Here is a 14,794-nt window from a genome sequence, read left to right on the forward strand (position 1 = left end):
AATGCAGCCAAACAACCAGTAAGCTTCTGAACATCATGCACACGCACTGGGCGTTTCATTCGGAGGATTGTGCCAATCTTCTCTGGATTTGCGTTGATCCCTCATTCGGAAACGAGTAAACCAAGTAACTTTCCGCATGGGACTCCGAATGTGCATTTTGATGGATTGAGCTTGATATCATACCTTCTTAAGTTGGCAAATAGGGCTGGAAAAAAAGCTCGAAGCTCACGAGCTAAACAAGTAGCTCGTGACTCGGCTCAAATCGACTCGAACTCGAAGAATAACGAGTCGAGCCGAGCTTTAGTTTAAGATCGTTTATAGACCAAGTTAAACGAGCCAATCTCACGAGTACTCTGTAACTCGTTAGGCTCGATACAATAGATTAGCCACTCCCAATACAAAGAAAGATCAGCCGCTAAACAGCTTACGTCCCAGGCGCACAACCCAAGGCCGAGCAGTTGAAGGCCTAGCCTCCTAGGAGACTCACGTGTTACAAGAAAATTACAATTGTTTAGTGATATATATGTTTAATATATACATAATCATTTTTATCATATTTGAGGGCTTTATGTTTATATCTTAAACGAGCTTAACAAGATAAACGAGCTAGCTCGCGAGTTATATGAGTCAAGCCAATCTTGGGTTTGAGCTCGTTATAGTAACGAGTCGAGTTGAGCTAGCTCGTTAACGAAACGAGCTCTGGCGAGTCGAGCCGAGCTGGCTCGACTCGGCTCGAATTCCAGCCCTATTGGCAAAGGTTTCAGCTAGGTTAGTCAGCAGGTCGGAACCTTTGTGTGACTTAACCACTATGTCATCCATGTATGCTTCCACGTTCTGACTGATTTGAGTGAGCAGGCACTTCTGAATCATGCGCATGAACGTGGCACCAGCATTCTTGAGGCCAAAGGGCATAGTAACATAGCAAAAACACCCAAACGGGGTGATGAAAGCCGTCTTTATCTCATCCGGTCCATACAGTCGGATCTGATGGTACCCTGAATAAGCATCCAGGAAGGACAGTCGCTCGCATCCCGCGGTTGAGTCTACTATCTGGTCGATGCGGGGCAGAGGAAAATGGTCTTTCTGGCAAGCCCGATTGATGTGCTTGAAGTCAATACACATTCGGAGTGATTTGTGTTTCTTGGGAACCATAACAACATTGGCGAGCCACTTGGAGTGGTATATCTCGCGGATGAACTCAGCCGCGAGGACTCGAGCCACCTCCTCGCCAATGGCCTTTCTCTTCTCCGTGGCGGACCGACGGAGATGCTCCTTAACGAGTTTTACTTTTGGGTCGACTCGCAAATGGTGCTCAGCCAGCTCCCTGGGTACACCTGGCATGCCAGATGGCTTCCATGCAAAGATGTCCCAGTTCTCACGGAGGAACTGGATGAGCGCTTCTTCGTATTTGTTGTCGAGTGTTGTTGAGATATGGGTCGGAGCAGCATTGGGGTCGGTCGGGTGAACATGGACTGGCTTGGTCTCACCGGCCGACTGAAATGCGGACTCCGAGGCAGGCCTCTTAGCACGTAGCAAATCACTCGGATCTGTAGTTTTCTGGTACTCTTGAAACTCTACTGCTACCATCTGCTCATCTGCTATCTTTGCACCGTCCTAAAGACAGTCTTCTTCTCTTTGACGGTTACCGGAAACCGTTATCACGCCTCTGGGGCCAGGCATCTTCATCTTGAGATATACATAACACGATCGAGCCATAAAGCTAGCATAGACAGGTCTGCCCAGAATGGCATGATAGGCACTCTGGAAATCCACAACCTCAAACGTCAACTTCTCCTTGCGGAAATTCTTCTCATCGCCGAAAACCACATCAAGAGTGATCTGGGTGAGTGATTCAGCTTTCTTTCCTGGGATGATTCCATGGAACCGCATGTTGCTCTCGCTGAGTTTGGACATCGGAATGCCCATTCCTTTGAGGGCCTCAGCATATAGAATATTCAGACCACTGCCACCATCTATCAGAACCTTGGTCAGTCAGGTGCCTCCCACGACTGGGTCGACCACCAGCGATGCCGCCCAGAGGTAGCTACGCGTACCGGGTGGTCGGATTGGTCGAATGTAATGGGGTTTTTTGACCACTTAAATACTTTGGTGTTGCCAGAGCAACCATGTTCACCTCTCTGTTAATGACCTTCAGTCGACTTTTGCTCTTGATATCGGCAAAAATCACCAAGGTGGCATTGACATTGGGGTAACCACCATCATCATCCTTATCTTCTTCTTCCTTCTCAGACTCTTTGTCCTTATCACTGGGTTTACTCTCTCGGAAGTTCTAGATTAGGAGTCGACATTGTCGAGTGGTATGCTTGGGGAGAATCAGGTTCCCCTCCTCATCCTTCTTGGTGTGAATATGACACGGCAAATCTATCACATCGTTTCCTTCCTGGTCCTTCACTTTCTTTGGGATCCAAGGCCCTTTGGGCTTCCCTTTGAACTTTTGTTGATTCAACACTGCTGCCTCGACAGGACCTGCTGCCTCAGCCTTTCGCTTCTGCTTTCGACTGGAATTTCTTCCTCCGGTGTCCTGGGCGACTGTTTTGTGCTTGCCTTTCCTGAGTCGGTCCTCCTCTTCACCGTTAGCGTACTTGGTGGCAATCTCCATCATCCGAGTCAAAGACATATCTCCAGTCCGACCGAACTTCAGATTGAGCTCTTTGTAGCGAACACCTTCCTTGAAGGCACAGACTGCTTGATGATCTGACACATTCTCCACTGTGTGGTGCAGAGTGATCCATCTCTGGATATAGTCTCTCAAGGTTTCATTCGGTTTCTGCATGCAATGCTGCAACTCCGGTAGACCAGCAGGTCTCTTGCAGGTGCCCTCAAATGTTCTGGTGAACACTCGGGCTAACTCATCCCAACTCAAAATTCTCCCAGTGGCCAACTAGTTCAGCCAAGCCCTGGCAGAACCTTCAACATCAAAGGAAGGTGCTTCACGGCCACCTCATCGCTGCCACCACCGATGTGCACAGCCACTCGGTAGTCTTCAAGCCAAGTATCGGGCTTCGACTATCCTGTGAACTTACTGACACCAGTCGCCAATATGAAGTTATGAGGAATCTCAACGGCTCTGATGGTTCTTCCGAAACACTCTGGGCCAGAAACGTGGACTCTGCTTCCACTGGGTCTGTCTCTATCCAGCCCTTCTCTGTACGCTTTGTTCCGGTCGACCAAACCCTGCCCAAGGACGGATCTTGCATCGAAGTCAGGCTCTGTGGGGTTGACTAGAACTCTGCGGTCATTCCCATACGGACGCCTGTCATCATATCGCCGGGGCGCGTATGACCCATCCCTCGGAAGGGGCGAGGGTGCTCGACGGTGGTTGTCGCGGGCGTACTCACGATCATATTCTCCATGAGCTCTTCCCAGGTGCCGATCCTGGTGGTGATCACGACCTCCATGCCGCAAAGGCGACCTATGACTGTGTGCCGACTGAACGGTGTTTGCTCTTACTGATCTGCTGTGGATTCTGTTCCGCGACTGGGACACAGCGGAGTTCTGGTCTCCTGCTGCTCAGAGCAGCGTTCTGATCTGTTCCAAGCCTTTTCCAGCCTCCGAACGGGACGACTGAATGGACTCTGCAATACGCGCAATGGCTGCAAGATTCTGAATAGGTGTGCGGAATACCTGAGTTTCCGGTGGAAACAATTGTCGTGGACGTCGACTGGACTCGGGGATCAGCCGACGAGCACGCTCGTCGAGAGAATGTTGGAGATTCTCCAGACGAGTGCGCTCAGCCAGAGTGGCCAGGCGCACTGCCTCCAAGGCCCGGGACTCGGTGGTTTGCCCTATGATGGGGGTCTGGAGAGCCTCCACATTGCGGCGATGCAGCTCCTCCCTCTGCTGCGAGCTGAGAAGTTGGTGTTGATACTCTTCATGGTCGAATGATGGGTCGTCGCTTCTGCCGCCGTCGCCGCTGCGACGAAAACCAGGCGGACCGCGATGGGAGTAGACCATGAGGACCTCCGCCGCGGGGTCACAACTCCCGCTCTAGAAAAAGGTATCTGCGAAATCAGTCGACAGGTCGACCGGTCCGCAGGGAAATACGTCGGGCTCGATTGCCGCGACTTGGGGGGTGAACGCCTGTCGAGCCACCGCGTGTCTCACCCACCGCTGGAGCCACGAACGCCCAGACCGCTTGCGGCGGCGTCCAGCAGAGTGAGACGACGACGCGATGACCGACTGGTACAGGGAAGACGGCTGCCGAAGGAGGACGCCGCAGGAACTCGTGTGGAAGTGCGACGAGACACGAGCCGGGAGAGCCTCGACATCGAGGGGGGCCTCCTGGAGCCAGGCAGAGTCGTCGACGACGAAAGTGAGCGCGCCGAGTCAGAACTCGCGGTCCATGACCAAACCGCCGCCGGAAACCATGCTGATGAAGATCGAAGAAAATGCAACCTCGCCTGAAGTCGCTAAGACGCTTTGCCCCATGGTGGGCGCCAACCTAAGTCTGACAGTAATTATAGGGGGTACGAATGAGGAGGCAAGGTCCTAGCTACGGTGAGATTGTACGCAAGTGTTTACTAGTTCAGGCCCCTCTCGGAGGAGGTAAAAGCCCTACGTCTCGGTGCCCTGAGGCGGTCGACTGGAATATGGGAGTATGTGTTACAGGGGGTGCGAACCCTTGTGCCAGAGGAGGGTGGTGGCTTATATAGAGTGCGCCAGGACCCCAGCCATCCCCCGTTACCAAGAGTTCAATGTACATAAAGATGGGGCATTACTGATAACGCCAGCCATAAAGTGCTTTCAATGATCTTAAAGACTACAGAGTGAACGCCTGACCATTGCTATTCTGGTCGATTCCTGGTCTTCGATAGGTCGAGTGATTTCCTGTATGGTCGAATGATATTAAGAGGGAGGGGTAACCGAGTGAGGTGACTGGTCGAGTAGATTGCACTCGACGCCTTCAATTGGTACTCCATGATGTGTCTTGGATGTCTTTGCTTCTAGGGTAGTGACCTTGGGTAGGGTGTATAGGTCAAGCCTATGACCCTACCCTAGGTCTATATCGTCATCAGTGGCGTCGCAGGATCTTTGGATATGCCATTCATTCTCCGGCATGGCAGGTTCTCACAATGATATCAACGTGTTGCAGCGTTCTCTAATCTTCGCAAGGCTTTTAGAAGGCCACTCCCCACGTGTCAACTTTGAGATCAACGGCCACCAGTACAACAAGGGATACTACCTAGCTAATGGTATATATCCTCAGTGGTCAACTTTTGTGAAGACAATCTCGAACCCCCAAGGTGAGAAGAGAAAGAGATTTGCCCAAATGAAAGAGAGTGCTAGAAAGGATGTGGAACGTGCTTTTGGTGTGCTCCAATCCCGATGGGGTATCGTTCGAAACCCTACGCTGACATGATATGAAGGGAAGCTTTGGGAGGTGATGACTGCTTGTGTGATCATGCGCAACATGATCGTCGAGGACGAGCGTGATGACAGCATCTTCGACCAAGGATTTGATTATCAAGATGAAAATGTTGAGCCCCTGCACCAAGAACCGACCATGTTTGAACAATTTGCCCAATTTCATCGTGAAATGTGTGATTGGCACACTCATTTGGATCTTCAAAATGACTTGGTTGAGCAAGTGCGGGCTCACATTGGCAACCAATAAATGTATTGGTTCATTAAGACAATTTCGATATGGTTGTAAAACTATTTTATTTAGAGACAATTTCGATTGGGTTGTAAAACTATTTTTATTTGGACGTGCAAACTTGTTTTGAACATTGAAATATGACTATATGGGCATTTTTGGCCGTCACGAACAGGATGGGGTCAAAGGATGCGGCCGCGCACTGGGCGCACGGTCACCGCATCCCAGGACAGGCCCAGACACGGCCTCATTGCCCTACCCAAACGGACAGAATTCGTGCCAAACGGACGTCCGTTTGGGGTCGTACGCTATAGTTGGCCTTACCCCATCTAAGCACCTGTGTAGACTTGCAATACTATCTCTCCTTTACCCACAAAACAAAGAACACTTGTATCTAAGCACTCTGCACTGTACAAAACCTCAACCTCCCTTTTCCAGAAGAGAGCTAGGCCTCCCTTCCTCCCAACACTTGCTGAAACGGTTTTAAAGGAAGACACTCAGACATCAAGCAAAGCACGGATTGCCGCAGCATTACCCATGCCATGGCAGTTCCAAAATAGAGAGCTAGGCCTCCCTTCCTCCCAACACTTGCTGAAACGGTTTTAAAGGAAGACACTCAGACATCAAGCAAAGCACGGATTGCCGCAGCATTACCCATGCCATGGCAGTTCCAAAATAACAGCTTCATAGATGGCAGCGGTCCCCTCCGCGAGACCCCGCCGATCCTACAAAACTTCCAGATGCAATAGCAAGGAGACCTCACGAACAAAACAGGAACCCTAGATGGCGCAACTACCACCGCTTGATAGCCAAAGAACAACCAGCGTCTAGGGAGAGTAAAGCAGCATAGTAGAACAGCTGCTTTCATTAAATTATTATCATTAGAGAGATAAACGCAACAGTTCACCTTTGCCGTTTTACTCTTAATCTGCCTAAGACTACGATAGTTACCAACCAGAACAGTCAGTGATATACCAATTCCCATATGTAACAGTAATACGGTAGGAACCAAAGGACTAGCAAACAATTCCCGTACATTCCATCGACCATTACACATGCGGAAATTGAAACAAGCAACTAGAAAACTGCCTGTAAACTTCAGTTAAGATTCTGTTCACAGCTCGCAGAGAATACAAATACGAGAGGCAAGACATGGCCAGGTAGAATTCCAGGGGGTGAGGCTTCTCCCTTCCGAGGAACACCGGTGGATAAGGGCTCTAATGTTCTATATGGATGCCATGCTCATTGGTTACCACCACCACCGCGGACACCGTATCCCCCTCTGCCTCGCCGCTGCTGCTGACCACGCCGCTGCTGGTTAAACTGATGGCCATGGGTAGTAGCATTTGATTGCTGCGGTGGCATGATCCTCATCCGCTGCTGCTTCATCTGTGCAAAGAGCGCATCCATTGTCCTTGGAGGCTCATTCTGCATCTCCTTACCCTAGCAACAGAAAGATAACATTATTAGCTATGCTTAAAAAAGGTATTAGGTGGACAACAAATGCAATGCAAATATGAAATGTTTAGGTTGCGTTTCATGTCTCATGCAACTCAAGAAAAAACAGCCTGTGAAAATAGTGTTCATCATCATGTTTGTCACCAGGGTGCAAAAAAAATTTTACTTGAGAAAACTAGCCAATACACATAAAATGTAGGACACCAAATGTCAGAAACCATTTACAGATTAGAACAAAAAGGGTTGCCCAAGAAATAAGAGTATACTACCCCCTCTGTATGAGTTTATAGCAGAATAGCAGGATTTAGCGGAGCGCGGTATTAATTGGGTTTCCCCATCATTAATCACTGCTAATTGTGGTTAATTAATCCCACCACGATCGCTACTTGCCCACTCCCCTGCATGAGCTCGCCCTTTTTACACGCATGCCAATGGGGGAGATGAAAGCCCGAAAAGACAGCAAGGATTATCTCCACGTACACTAACTGCCCAGTAATTAATTGCGTCGGGAGAAATAGAAAGAAAAATGAACGGCCTTGCCAAGCGATCGAGGGAGCGGCCTTGGAAAAACGGATGCGCCTACGTTGCTCTCTGGCCCAATAAACCCAGACAGAGGGAGTACTGATTAGGAAAAGAAATGAATATCAACCATCTCAATCCACTTGTTTACTCTACAGATAAAGTACAGGGAAAACTTTATTCTAAAAGACAGCACACTCGATACAACATGTAATAGCCCACAGTGCCCACTGGGTCTTTTCAGAACCCAGGAATTAGAAATCGTTGCAATAGGAAAAATACATGAATAGATATCAGTATATCACATATACTATGGTTTCCTACATGATCTCAAAACATAGGAATTTTGAAGCAGTGTGTTCCGATGGTTCACAGGAAATAAACACAGGAATTGTGAATGCATGAGAGTCGATAGAGACAAAGAGAAAGTGTACTGGACTTCTGAAAGGAAAAGGAAAATGAGTGTTTAGATCACTACTTTAGTGATCTAAATACTCTTCTATTTCTTTAAGGAGGGAGTACTAAAGTTGTACTAAATCAGCGACACTTATTTTGGGACAGAGGGAGTATTAGATTTCCTATGGAATTGCAGCAATAGGATGCATCCACTGGAATTTGTCAGCCAGAATCCTATATCCAAAATTCCAAGGGCTGGAACAACATTTGTGTGAAATACAATACTAAAGGGTGAGTAAAATGCTAGATGTCACTCTGCAAAGAAGATGCTGTTTTTCGATAGTGGAAATGCATGCAAAGCAAACACGCATCAAGAGATGTTACTAGGAGTTGGGTATGAAGTCGGTTTTTAAGCAACTTTCCATGCATGCACAAGAATACCTTCCAACTCCTAACCATCATAAATGAAAAACAATCTAGTTTTAACTACTCTAATCAGAGAAAGATATGTCTAAATGTGTATTGATGTCTTCCAAGTAACAACCAAATCTCATAACTAGCTCCACTACCTACCGTAAAATGCATATAAACATCTTTTTTTTTCCTTAGATAGCCATCCCTGAAGTACTCTTTAGAATAGCACACTGGCGCTATCTCTTCTGTACATGCATCCCTATCAGTGATCATTTTAGCAGGCATATATATGGCCACGGCATACACAGGGCGACAAACAACTTTGCGGGTTTGTTATTTGGCAAGTAACTCCACCTAAACATGTGGAGTATTAAATACATCTACTACCAAGCAATACTGGTAATACGTAATACTGGACTATGTTTTCAAGGCGTCGCCTAGGCGTCGCCTAGGCGACGCTTAGGCGTCAGAGCGCTCGGGGACGTCAAGGCGTCGTCGTCGCCTTAGTTTTCTGTCTAAGGCGTCCGCCTTCTGCTGTTGAGGCGTCCAAGGCGTCGCCTAGGCGGATAAGGCGCCGCTTTAGTTGATTTTGGACGCCCTGGACATGTGTGGGCAGGTTGAGCGGGAACCAGCAGCTGGCGCGCGCCAGAAAGAGGAATTGGCGGGAGGGAAGAGAAATTGGGCGGGAGAGAGGGGGTAAACAGAGGCAGGAGAGAGAGGGGAACACACCCGTGACTCCAAATCGAGGGGAAAAGAGAGAGGAGCTCTCTCCTCTCACGCCGCCGGCCCAGATCCGCTACTCCTCCGCCGGCCTCCCCCTGTCCGGCCAAGCTCCTCCTCCACAGGCCCTTCCCCTCTCCGGCCAAGATCCATCTCCGCCGGTCCTCCCCCTCTCCAGCCAAGCTCCTCCGCCATATTAGTACCCCTACCGCCTAATAATAAGTGTCTAAGGCGTCGCCTCGCCTCGCGCTTTGAGCGCCTAGGCGTTGAGGCGCCCCCCCAGCGCCTTAAAGCGCCTGGGCGCCTTGAAAACATAGATACTGGATAACTGATCCAGATCAGCATGGCCTATTATGAAACAAGAATAGAATCCTGGTACCACAAGTATCCTTTTTAGAAGTAAAATTTTCTCTTAGCACGACGTTGTTGAAGAAGCATAAAACAAGTGAAAAGGTTGGCATCAGATACCTAGACAATCAGAATGATAATTAGATAAAATTAGTTACTAGCTGTGCTACAATGGTGCTCCAATTCCTACAAGGTAGAGAACTGAAGCCAGTGGACAAATAGATCAATAAGGTTTACACACTAAATAACAACAAAATTGAAAGGCTTCTCAAATACTATAAAGACCAATGATCCTAGTTTATATTGCTAACTCTACTTCCATTTCAAATCAATTTGTACCTTGCTGTTCTGAAGAGCCTCGCTTACGGGCCTCCTCTGTGCTGAGGTAGACGGGCCACTGCATACAGAGCAAAACATTAGTGGCCCACATGAGGAGTTACCTCAAGTACCAAGAATTGTGTGAAACAGAGAACCAAACAGGTAGTTTTAATGGTCTGTGCTTCATGGCAAGGTAAAGCACAATCACCGTACTCTTCAAAATGAGAATTCTCTATGCTCTAAATCAGGTTCACATACCATGTTTTTGAACAAAACAAAGCAATAAAATGATAACTATAACTGATTTCTGATCAAAGACTGCATATATATAGATTCCACTTGATCCATAAGGCCTCGACATCCTATACAGTTACATCCACCAAATTTGAATGCAGACAATCCCACAACTTTCCCAGTTGACACAATTTTACTGCTTGGTCGGACCATTAAGCTCATAATAGCAAGTTAGACTGCTGGGACAGAATCAACCCAAAGGCATGCTAGGAATCAGGGAAAGTGATCACATCGGTTGGCCCCAAAAGGTAGCCTCCATACAGCACAGCGCACCGGGATGATTCTTGACAAGAAAATTCATGAGATACCATGATATACTATCACCCAGTTGAACTGTGGAAACTTGGCTAGCTTCTTTGCTGAGAACCAGTGAACAATTGAAAACATAGAGCACTTGCTGATCGAAATCCAAGATGGCACCGGAAATAATGCACGACACGATGATACAACCAACCAGGCACATGAGAACAGCAGCAAAATAAATTACTGAGACACAGCATACCACAATTTTGTTGGTGTGAACACACTAACCTACATTCACACTGTTTTCGTGAACAAACAAAAGCTTATCGTCTGCACGACGAGCTAGTGGTCAAAACCGGTCATACAAAGAATCTGTTGTGTCCAGTGGGCAGTGGCATCAGATGCTAGAAAGTATCATATCCAGCTCCTACCAAGTCAGCAAATGAGAACAAGGTTGACCACCCAAACAAATAGTGTTGAACACCCAAAATAGCACCAGTCCAACTGCTAATACATCATAAATAGCCTTGTTGTACGTAAGGCAACACCAGATGTACATCCAAGGTGTTCCAGCAGCTTCACAAATTTGACCATCAGTCCATCACAGCCAGAATAGAAGTAACCCATAGCTTTGTGAGTTTACCCTTAGATAACCATGCAATCCAGTATGATCTGCTTAGTTTACTGCAACTCTTATTCATCATGTATTTCTCACACTTCAACCAAAAAGTAGGCCTTGTGCCACAATACTACGAAGTTGGTTGATGTTTAAACTTCCATGTGAACCAATGGAATATGATAGCAGCAAAATTAATATGGGTTCGACAGAAACACCAGCACCATAACCATTCTCAGCCAATAGACCCAAAGGTGCACAAGTCAAATTATTTAACGGGTCCTTGAATACCACCTTATCATTAAGCAATAAAAGAGCCATTCTTTACCTGTTCATAATTTGTTTGTTCAGATAAAGTGACTAGAGTAACTACACAAAGACAGATAACATTGTAGTGATTGGTTGATACCTTGGTTTGTTCCATCTGTCAGCCCTACCACGCACAGGCATGGTAGCAGCCTTGTTTGCAGCCTGCTTTGTGATTTGGAACTGATTTGCATCAAGATTTGACCTCCTTTGTGCCAGAACACCCTAACAAACAAAAGCAACATTAGAAAACCAACATAAGGCAATCTATAAACAGTAACTTAGAGCGGCATAACATACTTGTCGTATAGATGACCTAGACTCATGAAATCGCTGAACCTTTGCCTTCCCTTGATTACTATTACCATTCTGAAAAGGACGCTTTTTTACCTGTGATTATAGTAAGTATGGTAAGTATCAGAACTTGGCAGTACATTAACAATATAAAGGAAGAGGGACACTTAAATGAATTATAAGGCTTACCTGCTGTCTAGGGGCTTTCTTGCCTGCAGGAATTTTTTTCTTTGACATCTTAATAATATCCTCTGTATAAACACACAAGAAAAACCATGAGCTAAGTAAATCTCCAAGACATGAATCAGCGTCACAGAACAACAACAAATAAATATCATACCCAGAGTCATGTCCATCTTTTTCTCGGTAAAGGCAATAGCTTCAGCAGTGAGTGGCACTGAATCCATATCTGAAAGCAATCAGGGAAAGAACCGCTAAAATGCACTGATACGGACACGCGTATCAGTATCAGGCTGATACAGAACGTAAATTTGCCATTTTGGAAAAGCGCCAATACAGGGATATGTTTTGCCATTTTTTAGTTCACAAAAAAAATGTATAGAAGCCAGGAACAGCAGATTACCACCTTGTTTGCTGCTCTCCTGAGGATGCAGAAGCAGCTCCAAGCCTCTCCAATTGACAATGTTGATGCCCTGTTCAAAAGGGATAGAATTAGACTTTAGTAAGTGTAAAATTAGTATGGAGCGGCAAATCAAATCATTAGGTTGTGATTGGTTCAGCTGAAGATTTTGGAAAAGCTGCTGTGAACTGTGGAAAAGCAGCTGTGAGCTGAGAACTGTGAGAAAGCTGAGAGTTGTTTGGTTGGAACAACAGAGAAACTGTGGATTGAGTTTGAATAGTCCGTAATGCCCCCTGATAACCCCGAAGGAAAAACTCATTTTTGTAACATGCGTTCTAGATTATAGTACTACTACACATGTTCTTTCAAAGTTGAAGACGTTTCTGAATTTATGTAGTTTTATTCCAATTCACCAACATATGCATTTCAATGTTTACAGAAAATTCATCATATTCATACAAATTCTGCACATAGTTCCGTTTCAATCAAAATTTGTAGACATATTTTCACCCCCAAAAAAAAATCAAACTTGTGACTTGTACATGGACACAGATTTAAAGCCAAAGCATACTCATTCTTCCAAGACGAATACCAAGAACTGATGGCACGATATAACAGAAAGCGATGATCAGTACCAACCTTTGAGCCAATGTTCAAAAAAGCAGAAAGCGGAAGCGAAGCGGAAGGCCACAGCTTAGAGCAATGGGGCACTTAAGCGGGTTTTTTTTTTTAAGTTGGCCAGAATTTGGCTGCTTTTAAATAATATTCACACGAAAATAAGCATAACACATAAATAATTGAAATAGCATGTAAAATGCAGTTCACACCATTGTAAATACACATCAGGTCCACAAAGCAAGCAAATAGCAGGTAAAAGCTTGCAATGGAGTTCATTTTCAAACAAACATAGCCTAATAATAAGATAAATGGCATGTTGCCATCAATTGCCCAAGCAGAAGCATATTTCACCTGTCTAGAAACATAAACAATAAAAGAGAAATTGAGGAAACAGGCATTGCCCCTTAGTTTTGGATATAACAACAGGTACTGCATGTTGTGTTCGCATAAATGAGTGCATGGGGTATTTATGTGTTGCAGGAAATTTCAACAGTGCGAACCTAAGAATAGTATAGTACTCCCTCAATCCATATTACCTCTATTACTTGTCGCTCAAACGGATGTATCTAGACGTATTTCAGTGCTAGATACATCCATTTGAGCGGCAAGTAATATGGATCGGAGGGAGTATCCATTGTTTTCAAGGCGTCCTGCCTTAGACTCTTAGGCGATAAGGCGCCCTGGGAGCGCCTTACAAATATGCCCGCCTTAGGCGCTTTGGCGTCGCCTAGGTGCTAGAGCGGGTGGGCTCGCCTTAGGTTGCCTTGCCGCCTTATAAACAATGGGAGTATCAGATGTTGTCATTCGCCTCCGCAACACCCTGCCCTTTCCCCTCCCTTCTAACCCTAGCCGAAAACCCAATTCCGGCACAGCCCTCATTACCCCCCTTCTCCCCTGGTGCCTAGCCGATTTCCCCTGGCGCCTAGTCGAGTTCAGCTCCCACCCGAAAGAATTCCCAGTGCTTTCACTCGCCTAACCATGTGCAGCGCACACTAAACCAGCGCCTATGCTAAATCACCACCTAGTCCCGCTAAATTTCACCTAGTGCTAAAGCCATCGCCTAGGGCAGTGAGGTGGTAAGCCATCACTCAGCGCCTAAGCGAGATTAAGCATCGCTTAAAAACGATTTCCCAAACATTGCTTTGAACTTATGGTACGAGTATATAACGAAAAACTAAACAATCGACAACTGCAAACATAGCTCAATGAATCAACATCAAGTGTGCATGTACATGAACCTCACAAAACCAACCCCTACATTGTAAAATCATCTCGTCTAGGACTGCATGGCGCCATCCACATCTGCTTCCCCTTGCACTTCACCGAACATGTACAACCAGTACAACAAAAGCCAGACCAAACACACAATCAATTATCCATCATCAATTCCAAGCACCCACTACATGGACACAATCTGAAATCTATAGCAATTATTCATCACCAATTTCGAATAAAACAAACATTCTATTTTATCAACAAAAATAAATAAAACAAAGTGTGCAATCTGGCAAGATCAAACTAATTCATACTATGGTCTAGGCAAAGTCCAAAGAGAAGCATGGCATTTCATCGATTCTTGTGAGAGACAAACAAAACAAAAAAATCTCCTCCACTCCCCGTGTGTCGACAGAGTAAACATAAACAAAAATAGTCCATCTCCTCTAATCACACTAAACGCAGATCACTTCTTCCAAACAGAGGGATTGCATCAGTACATGTACATGTTCAGTTTGGCGCATCTACAATACAACTGAATCAGCCATCCTTCTTTATAAATAAATAAACAATATAAACGATGTGATCTACACCTGAAGCAGCCATCCATCAACAGCAATTCATAAACAAATACAAAGGAAAAGGAAATAAGAGCATGTCAGGGGATGGATGGAAGGAGTAGGAAGGAGGAGGGAGGAGGAAGGAGAAAGGAGAGGTGGTTACCTAGTGACGCGGCGCAGCTCCGGCCGGCCGGCGCTAGACGAATACCCGCCGGGGCGGATGGAGGTTCGCACGAGGGAGGGCGGAGCAGGAGGAAGGGCCTGCGCAAGGCCTGGAG

At 46.3% G+C, this 14,794-nt stretch overlaps 1 protein-coding gene across 2 annotated transcripts; it reads right to left on the reverse strand.

Moving 5' to 3' along the window:
- Positions 1 to 6,587: 6,587 nt before the first annotated feature.
- LOC123138022 (uncharacterized) lies at positions 6,588 to 14,794 on the reverse strand. Of its 2 annotated transcripts, none has more exons than XM_044557912.1 (8): positions 14,680 to 14,794; positions 12,130 to 12,196; positions 11,884 to 11,952; positions 11,733 to 11,794; positions 11,550 to 11,639; positions 11,353 to 11,474; positions 9,812 to 9,869; positions 6,588 to 7,060 (listed from the first exon to the last, which is right to left on the reverse strand). In XM_044557912.1, exons 3-8 carry the CDS (start codon positions 11,948 to 11,950, stop codon positions 6,860 to 6,862), a joined length of 600 nt encoding a protein of 199 aa, XP_044413847.1. In that variant the 5' UTR covers positions 11,951 to 11,952; positions 12,130 to 12,196; positions 14,680 to 14,794; the 3' UTR covers positions 6,588 to 6,859. The 2 variants fall into 2 exon arrangements, with proteins under 2 accessions (XP_044413847.1, XP_044413848.1); XM_044557913.1 differs by having other exon boundaries at positions 12,127 to 12,196.

Source organism: Triticum aestivum, chromosome 6B, assembly GCF_018294505.1.
Source record: "Triticum aestivum cultivar Chinese Spring chromosome 6B, IWGSC CS RefSeq v2.1, whole genome shotgun sequence".
Lineage (NCBI taxonomy): Eukaryota > Viridiplantae > Streptophyta > Magnoliopsida > Poales > Poaceae > Triticum > Triticum aestivum.

What these genes read in the sequence shown, in the direction of transcription:
- LOC123138022 (XM_044557912.1), bottom strand. Translation starts at nt 11,950, where the DNA reads ATGGATTCAGTGCCACTCACTGCTGAAGCTATTGCCTTTACCGAGAAA. An exon ending in GACAGATGGAACAAACCAAG is followed by an intron (nt 9,870 to 11,352) that starts GTATCAACCAAT and finishes CTCTGTATGCAG; the next exon opens with TGGCCCGTCTACCTCAGCAC. An exon ending in AGGCTCTTCAGAACAGCAAG is followed by an intron (nt 7,061 to 9,811) that starts GTACAAATTGAT and finishes TTCTGTTGCTAG; the next exon opens with GGTAAGGAGATGCAGAATGA.